The 10,195-nt window shown below is 52.7% G+C and overlaps 1 protein-coding gene across 1 annotated transcript; it reads left to right on the top strand.

The window, feature by feature from the left end:
- The first annotated feature begins 1,504 nt into the window (after window positions 1-1,504).
- LOC144953164 (beta-1,3-galactosyl-O-glycosyl-glycoprotein beta-1,6-N-acetylglucosaminyltransferase-like) lies at window positions 1,505-2,884 on the top strand. The gene has a single exon (XM_078883724.1). It carries the CDS (start codon window positions 1,505-1,507, stop codon window positions 2,882-2,884), a length of 1,380 nt encoding a protein of 459 aa, XP_078739850.1.
- The last annotated feature ends 7,311 nt before the right edge of the window (window positions 2,885-10,195 follow it).

The following is a 10,195-nucleotide window of genomic DNA, read 5'->3' as shown; positions in this document are numbered from 1 at the left end:
TCGTGGATAATATTGGTCGCGAAAGCCCTGCGTGCTAAACCGTGACGTAGTTGTTGTTCAATCTTGATTTGAAGCTTTCGTGACTGCAGGAATCCATACTCTTTGGTTCTTTCGGTAAAGTCACGTCGATAGAAAAAACAATAAAAGAAAACACGACTGGCATCCACCTGAAGACGGCTGCTTATGTTGCGACCGAAACGTCGTGTTTTCGTTGATTATTTTTTCTATCTACGTGACTTTACCGAAAGAACCAGAGAGTATGTAGTTGTTATAGTTGTTGTCTCTGCATCTGTACGGATGAAGAAGATCGTGCCAAATTCCGCACAGGGAGATGAGAATTGAACCCAGGTCCCCTTTCTCGCTTGCGAGTGCTACGCGAGGGGGAGGGGGGGGTGGTGAGGCATGTGGTTTATGGGTTAATGCCAGTTCCACTGTGGGCGGAGGAAACCCACTGCGGAACACGGCACGCATTTCTAAATTATTTGTTTTTCTCCGCAACGCAATGAAGCCCTCTACTCTACCCAGTGTCTACAGGGTGGTGCCAAAAGTCAGGACACGTAGGGTTGTTATTACACAGGGTGGCCCAAAAGTACGGTGCGAAGGAAGTGCAACGCACATTTGTACGTACGAACATTTGTTTAAAATTCGTGAAATAAACCTTCATGATTTATTAAAACAAAAGTGGCCACCAGCGTAAAATAAGTGAATTGCTGAAATGCAAAGGTGGACCCTCCCTCCCTCCACTCCCCTCCCTCCCTCCACTCCCCTCCCTCCCTCCCATCCCTTCCCCTCCCTCCACTCTCCTCCCTCCCCTCCCCACGCCTCCCTTCCCTCCAGACCCTACCTCCCTCCCCCTCCCTCCACTCTCCTCCCTCCCCTCCCCGACCTCCCTCCCACCCCCTCCTTCCCTCCACAACCTAGTCCAGAGATTATAGCTCCAGCTAATAACGGACTCAGCACAAACTCAACGGACTCGAGAGTGGCCAGCAACGTGTGCGAGCGACCCCCCCCCCTGCCCACCGCGTAGTTCCTCACCGATCGTTCAACGGAACGAACGGCGAATTTATAATTCTCAATCCCTATGCACACCGAAATATATACAGGTGTGTGTGTGTGTACATGTATACGCGCATACATGTGCCGTGTCGGCCTTCATAGGCGCTGTTAGCCGCTAACGGCACTTGCCCCCAACAGCCTGTCGTGGCTATACGGGAGATCTTTATCTTTGTTACGTGTGGGGAGCAGTTGGTGAGGCTAGAGATCCAAGTTCGACTCCCGCTCACTGCCACCACCGCCACCACTACCACCGCCACCACCTCCACTACCACTGCCACCACCACCGCCACCACTATCACCACTACCACCACTGCCACTGCTCAGCGTGACCACTGCGATTTTCACCGTCGAGTGTCGGAGGCAGACGTTGACCCGAAATCCGAAGACGACCCCCACCCCCAACGCGGCGAACGCGAAGGAGGTCCCCGAGACCCGGACGGCCTCGACGATGGCCCCCAGGACACAGCGGCGACAGCGACGGTGGTGGCGGCGCTGGTCCACGCAGCTTGCGTGTGCGGCGGCGGTCGTCGTCTCCGTGACGCTGATCGCGCGCCTCGCCACTCGCCCCGGGTGTCCGTCGCTGCCGGAGGGCGCGGAGACGGAACGTCCGGAGGCCCTCGGGGAGGAGGAAGATGGCCTCCTGGGGACGGGGGAGGAGGAAGGTCGACCCGAGGGAGGCCGACCCGGCCGCGGGCGATTTCGCGTCGATTGCCCTGCGATCGTCGCAGGCGACGCCTCGGCGGTGGAAAGCGCCGCCCTCCTCGTTCGGACGGTGGAGTTCAAGAGACGGCTGAGGCCCCTCGACGAGGGCAGCCTGCTGAACGCGACGCGCAACTGTGCTGCCTTCAGGCGCACGCGGCGCTACGCGGCCGCCCCTCTGAGCTGCGAGGAGGCGGCCTTCCCCGTCGCCTACGCCATCGCCGCCCACCACCGCGTGGACATGCTGGAGAGGCTGCTGCGTGCCATCTACGCGCCGCAGAACCTCTACTGCCTCCACGTGGACGCCAAGTCCCTCAGCGCCTACCTGGAGGCGGCGCGCGCCCTCGCCGCCTGCTTCCCCAACGTGTTCGTGGCCCGCCGGCTGGAGAAAGTGGTCTACGCCTCGTGGTCACGCGTGCAGGCCGACCTCAACTGCATGCGCGAGCTGGTGGAGCGTGCCGGCGAGTACCCCTGGAGGTACTTCATCAACCTCTGCGGCCTCGACTTCCCCATCAAGACCAACCTGGAGATCGTGCGGGCGCTGCGCGGGCTGCACGGCGCCAACAGCTTGGAGTCGATGAAGACCTCGGGCTACAAGAGGCGTCGTTGGGAGTATCACTACGAGGTCGTGGACGGCCTAGTGAAAATCACGGACGTCAAGAAGTCCCCCCCGCCCATCCCCTCGCCAATGTTCGTGGGCAGCGCCTACATGGTGGTGACGCGTGCCTTCGTGGAGCACGTGCTGAGCGACCCGGCGGCCCGGGCCTTCGCCGAGTGGTCGAGGGACACCTACAGCCCTGATGAGCACCTGTGGGCGACGCTCCAGCGGATGCCCGGGGTGCCCGGCTCCACGCCCGCGCACACCAAGTACCACGTGGAGGACGTGCAGGCCCTGGCGCGCCTGGTCAGGTGGTCCTACTTGGAGGGGGACGGCGGCGGTGGCGGGGGGGAGGAGGCGGCTTACCCTCGCTGCAGGGGCCCCCACGTCCGCGCCGTTTGCGTCAACACCGTGGGCGACCTGGCCTGGGTGCTGCGGCAGCGTCACCTGTTCGTCAACAAGGTTGACTCGGCCGTCGACCCCGTGGCCGTCCACTGCCTGGAGCGACACCTGAGACGCAGAGGTGGCTGATGCCCAGGCCGCACATCCGCCCCCTCTCCCCACCCCCGGAACTAAACTGGTGGGTGGGCCGGAGGTGGTGGTCGACCAGGGGCAGCAGTCCGTGTGCATTTATTTGCGGTGAGTGGGTGGGTGAGTGAGTGGGTGAGTGGTTGGGTGAGTGAATGAATAGGTCAGTGAGTGGGTGGGTGGGTGAGTGGTTGGGTGAGTGAGTGAATAGGTCAGTGAGTGGGTGGGTGGGTGTGTGAGTGGGTGGGTGAATGAATTAAAGGGTCAGTGAGTGGGTAAGTGAGGGACCGTGTGAGTAGGTAAGTGAGTAGGTGGTTAAGTGGGTGGGTCGGTGAGTGGGTGAGGGAATGGGTGAATACGTGAGTGAGTGGGTGAGTGAGTAGGTTAGTGAGTGGGTGAGTAAATGAATGGGTCAGTGAGTGGGTGAGTGAGCAAGTGGGTGAGTAGGTGATTGAGTGGGTGAGAGGGTGAGTGGGTGATGGGTGGGTGGGTGAGCGAGTGGTTTCGTGAGCGAGTGGGTGAGTGAGTGGTTGAGTAGCTGATTGAGTGGGTGAGAGAGTGAGTGAGCAGCTGTCCCTGTGCATTAGTCTGCTCTGGGTGGGTCGGTGAGTGAGTATGTGAGTGGGTGTGTGGGAGTGTGATTGATTGGGTGAGTGATTGAGTGGTTGAGTGGGTGGGTGAGAGGGTGAGTGAGTTGGTGATTGAGTGGGTGAGCGAGTGAGTGAGCAGCTGTCTTTGTGTCTTAGTCTGCTGCCAGAAGTTGGGGCGATGATTGCTGTGTGGTGTAGCCTAGCGGCACCCCCCAGTGGCAAATGTCCCTGTGCATCAGTCTGCTGTGAGTGGGTGGGTGAGTGGGTGAGTGAACAATCGAGTGAGTGGGTGAGCGACTGAGTGGGCAACTGTCCCTGTGGGTTATTCTGCTGCCAAGATTAATCCACCACCAAGATCCCGTGTCCATTTTCGTCAAGGTCGAAACTTGGCACGACTGCTCCCCACAAATCCATGGAGAGTCCTGGGTTAATGGGGAGCGGTAGTGCAGCGGTTCGTTATTTTACTCACCGATCCTCTCACCTACTCACCCGCTCGTTCACTCACTCAAATACCCACACACTCACACCCTCAATTAACCACCTACCCACTCACCCATTTGCTCACGAACGCACTCACTCATCCACTTACTGACCCATCCACTCACCCACTCGCTCACCCACCCACCTGCTCACTCACTCATTGCCCGACTCGCGCACTCACCCACTCACTCACCAACCTACCCACTCACCCAATCATTCTTTTGCTCACTCACCCACTCACTCATCCACTCCCTGACCCACTCACTCACCCACTCGCTCACCGACCCACCCGCTCACCCACTCACTCACCGACTCGCTCACTCACCCACGCATTCACCCACTCACTGACCCACTCACTCACTCACTCACCCACTCACCCACCACCCACTCACCCACTCACCCACCACCCACTCACCCACCACCCACTCAACCACTCGCCCATTCACCCACTCACCCACCCACCCACTACACTCCCTGACCCACCCACTCACACACTCGCTCACCCACCTGTCCGTTCACCCACTCACTCACCGACTCGCTCACTCACCCACTCACTCACTCACCCACTCACTCACCCACTCACTGACCCACTCACTCACTCACTCACCCACTCACCCACTCACTCACCCACTCACTCACCCACTCACTCACCAACTAACCCACCCACTCACCCACTCACTCACTCACTCACCTACCACCCACTCACTCACTCACCCACTCACTCACCCACTCACTCACCCACTCACTCACTCACTCACCCACTCACCCACTCACTCACCCACTCACTCACCCACTCACTCACCAACTAACCCACCCACTCACCCACTCACTCACTCACTCACTCACTCACCTACCACCCACTCACTCACTCACCCACTCACCCACTCACTCACCCACTCACTCACCCACTCACTTTCCCACTCACTCACCCACCCACTCATCCACTCACCCACCACTCACCCACCCACTCACCCACTCACCTGCCCACTCACTAACCGCTGCACTACCGCTCCCCGATGGGCGGCATTAGCCCAGCCATTACCCTGGCCAATTCATGGCCCCAACTAAGATATCGTATCTGTGAATGACCCCCCCCCACCTCCCCCCACGACTTTTCACATATTTCACTGCCCTCGAATCAAAGGATCGCACGCGGCTGTTTGTTTATGACCGCAGCGTTCAATGAGATCGCCGAGATAGTGGGGTTGACGACATTCTGCGCCCTGTGGGCCCCACATATAACGATGAGGGGGGTAGGGGGGGGGCTATTGGGGTCACCCCCATGCGCTCCGTTAAACCGACCCCTGTTTATTGTTGGGTCCCTGATGGGTGCAGAGGGGAAGGGGTCTATCCACTGCTGGATGGAGTGCAATCGTCACCAGGATCTTTCTAATACTAGATGATGATGTCTCCACTCTGTATGTGTTCTCTAATGTAATCATCACCACCATGGTCTATTCACTGCTGGACGGAGATAAATGCGGTGGTGGTGATCATAATGATGATGTCTCTACCCACGCGTGCACTCTCTAATCCACGTGTCGCTGTCAGCTTTCTTTAGAGCCTAGTCTCAAACAGTGTTAGACCAGAGGACACCAAAAGGCAACGCTGCCTAACACTGTTTGAGACTGGGCTCTAAAGAAAGCTGTCTATGGTGTGGACCAATCAGTTTCAAAGACAATGCCTTCATCATCCACTGCCAGAGCATCTTTTTTGTTTGCATGTTCGCCACAAGTGCCCTGTGTGCGTGGTTAATGCAGTAACTTGATTCCTCGCTGAAGGTTTCAGTTTGTTGTTTTAACATCTCCTGTTTCATTATGGCCAGAAAGGATAAAGCCCATTTTCGTGTCATGTCAGGACGAACAAACTACCCAGTGATGCTAGACTTGAGTCAAGTCATCCCAGACTTCACGGGTGAAGGGATCAGAGCGATCGTACGTGAGTTGCTGCGCACCTGTCGAAACAACGGCGAACCTTCACCGAAGGCCGTAAATCATGTTGCAGTCGGCTCGATTGCACCCAAAGGAAACAAACACTGGATTGGCATTTGGCGCGTGCGTACAGCTGTTGAGTCACGGTCGGATTTTCGTGCAGTGCTTCAAATGAACTTTCATTGGCGCGTTGATCCTTCCCGAGGATTTGGAGCGGATGAAGGCCCGAGTGTTGGGAAGGCAGGAAAGCACGATGGCCTACTTCTATGAAATAGGTCAGACTATGCCAGGAACTTCATTTGGAGTTCTCAGATAAAAAAAAAAGCTACTGGTGATTGGTCTGCGGTCCTGTGAGCTGAGCTTGCACCGGATTGTGCGCGCCCACTGCAACGCCGATAATTACCTGCACGATGATCTCCAAGAGGTCGAAGAGGCCTGCAGAGGGCTTGCCGATCGTATCTTCAAACGTGAACTGGGAAACTGGAATCAAGAACAGACACGGTCCCAAGGATGAAAAAATGAGACCCAAATGAAGGGGCAAGCAACACCATCCGTCACCGGAAACACGACACGCTACAGCAACAACGGGGGTCCACCAGCAACAATACATTAGAGTGGTGCCGATGATATAATGGCAACCAACTTGGGCAACATCCCTGCTGGCTGCCCATTACCATGTTAAACGTTGCATTTGCGGTATCTGTTAGTATCACAACCGACGACACGTCACAAGATTCCACGTGTCTCGATTTAAGTTGCGGCACCAGCGACAAGCAGACGACAGCTCTAGTGAGGAGGAGGAGGAGGTGTCACCTGAGACACCATCGCAACAGCATCAGACTGACACCAGCGGTGCCGGTGAAACGGAGATGCCTACCGACATTACTTAGGAGACATCAGCCTCCGCACCATTGGACACGTCCGCAAACGTCAACGCCACCCACCGGCAAGACTTGAGGACTTGGCGTGCGCCTAAAAGTAGAAGTGCTTATGCACCATAACATGGTTTATGTTGTTGGTACATAGTATCGAAGTTTGTTTTTGTTGTTAATATCAATGTCCCAGTTTTAATTGCAAAGCAGGGGGGGGCGATTTAAGCGTCAAAAAGAGGCCGTGTGGAGACAAGGTACATTTTAACCCGTAGGCTTTCACGACCGATATTACCCAGGTGTTTTGGGTTAGACGCGTAAAAAAATATTTACGCGATCTCACCAAAAAAAACACCTTTGTTATGGAACCGACACTTTTGTCGTCATGTTAAGAAGGGGCGGAGCCATTCTCTTCCTGCCGTTTTGGGACAGTGAGCCACGTCGTGAGTTGGAGCGATACCGTGGGGGCTTCGTGGCCGCCCGCCCTTTGTCGCTGTTGTTATCAATAACGAGTTTTATTGTTAGGAAACCATCCAGAGTATGGTGATCTTTGACTATAACACTGGTCTATAATTTTTTAGACGCCGTCTGCTTCAGAGATGAAATGTGCTGTTTATTATGGATTTTGATGGGCTGAATTCAAATATGACAATGAAAAGAAATGATTGGCTACTGTTCCCAAGATATTTAAGTATTTACATTTTACATCTATATTGTGTAGTTTTAGATCATAAATTGTAAACCTAGTTCTTTCATTGTGTTTATGGTCGCTTTACATGATAACATGTCACCTGTTCTGTTCATGTAACACTTAAAAAAATATCAGCAGAAGGGTTAAATAAATCAAATGTATTTTGAAGCAAAAGCCAAAAAAACTACGAAGTATATATAAGTACATCGTTTAGTCCTTATTCAGTGTCTACTTGGCGCTTCTTGGCTTGTCTCTTGTATTAATTAAACGGAGCATCCCTTGATACTGTCCAGCAATAGTCTGCAAGCATTGATGGGCTCCATTTGCCCTGATCGCGTTTCTCCATTGTTGCAATGTCCTGGTGACATCGCTCGCCATGCTCGTCGCTCACTGCTCTGCAGTTCGGTGGTAAAAAATCTCGATGAGAGTGCAAAAATGTATCTTTAGTAACGTGTTGCAACCAAGGCTTTTGTATGCCTTGAGGAAGTTTTCCACTAACTCCCTGTAGTTGTCTGCCTTGTGGTTTTCGAGAAAATGTGTTGCCACTAACCGTGAAAGGCTTTCCATGCCGTATTTTCCTTGCCATGCAGTGCACTGTCAAATGCATCACCTCAAAGAAGTTCACGAATCTGAGGACAACAAAGACACATTCCTTTATCTTAGCTTCACTTAACCTTGGAAATATTCCACCGAGGTACTTGAAAGCTGCTTGTGTTTTGTCCATGGCTTTGACAACGTTCTTCATCAGACCCAGCTTGATGTGTAAGGGTGGTATCATTTCTAGAGCTGATATAGGGCAATATGTTGTTCAGCAGAGGGATGTAAGCTTAGTTATGATTGCATTATCCATGACTTCCAGGAATAACATGATGCAATTAAAATCATGTATGACGCAATACCAGGTTCAGATTGCATCATTCATTGTTTTGCTAAAAAAACAAATATTATCCAAACCCAGTCATATATTTATTCATAGATCCAGTCAAAGATGTATGTTAGTCATTTCTGGTGTAAATTGAGATCCCTTCCCTTTATAACTCACTTATCCTCCGCCATTCCCACGACAATGGTCGTATATACTGACCCAGTCGCATATCTTGAAAACTGGAGCCAATTAACAATTTTAAGCATAACAATTTTCATTCTCGGTGATCCATAATTAGTAAAGTTGGACGACATTTATTTCGGAATAATTTTGGCTGTAGACCAGTGTAATCATCCCCGTCAGCCCCTTATCAGTGCCCTACCTTATCACAGACCAATTCAGACCCAAGTGGTCACCCCATGCCCCTTATAAATGTCAACGTTCATCCTACAAAGACCCATCACAAGGGAGAAACACAAACAAATAGACATACAATATTGTTTTGCCAGTTTTAAAACGGCTCTCCACCGTGTGGACTTGAAAACTCAATTTCCCTGTACAAGAACATGGGGTAAACCGTATAGGTTGACACGGTATAACATAGTAAGGCGGCAAATTAGGAAATATATGGAATATATAGATGCACACACGCGCGCGCTAAGTGGAGAGCAACCCAGCATCATTTGGTACAATAACAAGAATGGGAACCATGGAGAATTAGTTAAACCGGCGGTCAAGATAAAGCGATGTATACCTTCATGAAATTTATTTTCAGTAGTTTACAATAAAAATTGCAAATACATTAATGATATGCCCCCCTCGATTCCTAATGTGAGGGACAAAGCAAAGCGCTGCCCCCACCACCACCCCCCTCCAAATATAGAAGTCAAACTCGGCATATTGGGGTAGGGGGTAATAGTAGAGGGGTGAGTAGGGGATAGTGGAGGGGTCGGGCGTCACGGTAGAGGGGTGAGTAGGGGGTAGGGAGGGGTAGGGGAGGGGGTCACAGTAGAGCAGTGCCTAGTGGATACACATTCAGTCATCTTGAAACCAAACAACTCACCTCGAATCACCCCAAAATAAAATAAAAACCCTATAATGCCTCGACCCCAAATCATCCGCGCCCCGGTTAGTTGCATCAACCAAACAACACATTTGTTTCTCTCATAAATCTCCCGAAATGGAGAAGTCACACTCCCACCAGTAATAAAACCCACAAAGACGGCCGTGGGCATTCTGTAGAGCCATGAAAGATCTGAAGTATTCTGTAATATTTACTGCCCAATGAAAGCCCCTCCACAATGTTTGACCGTGCATGTCAATGCAGTCTGGAGCAGATGTGGGCGACAGAAAAAGTGGGGGGTGGAGTGGGGGGTGGCAGATGGGGGGTTGGGGCGAAAGTGGAAACTATTTTGAGATATTTACTCATCGCATAATTTTTTAAACCGAGCCATTTATTTTATCTTTCCAGGTGTAAAACCCCACTGACCTGCGTAGCTTCTTTTGTCAGAAGCAACCTGGCCATCGCAAAGTATAGCAGCTCAGTAAAGTGGCCAATATAATTTTTATGTGGAAGTTTGTAGCGGGCAGCCAAATACTCTCAAACGCTTGCACCTCTCCTCATATTCTGTAACAAAAGAGGCAACAAGGAAACCAAATTTGCTCACTTGCTCACTCGAGCACCTCGGTGGGGGGTGTGCGGGGGTGTCCACGTCGATAAATACGAAGCGGCAGCCGCAAGGCGCCTTCAGTCGGGGACTCTTCGAGGATCCTGCTGCCCCGGCTTATCGACCGCGGCGGCGGTGGTAGTGGCAGCAGAAGCAGCCAGTTGTGTCTGCTGAGCCCGACCCGGGGAGCCGATTACAGCTGCTGCCGAGCGTTCGATGAG

This window comes from Lampetra fluviatilis, chromosome 72, assembly GCF_964198595.1.
Source record: "Lampetra fluviatilis chromosome 72, kcLamFluv1.1, whole genome shotgun sequence".
Classification (NCBI taxonomy): Eukaryota; Metazoa; Chordata; class Hyperoartia; order Petromyzontiformes; family Petromyzontidae; genus Lampetra; species Lampetra fluviatilis.
This window is presented reverse-complemented; position numbering and strand designations above follow the sequence as displayed.

Bases quoted from the DNA above. Each gene is read 5' to 3' on its own strand.
- LOC144953164 (XM_078883724.1), top strand. From the start codon at position 1,505: ATGGCCCCCAGGACACAGCGGCGACAGCGACGGTGGTGGCGGCGCTGG.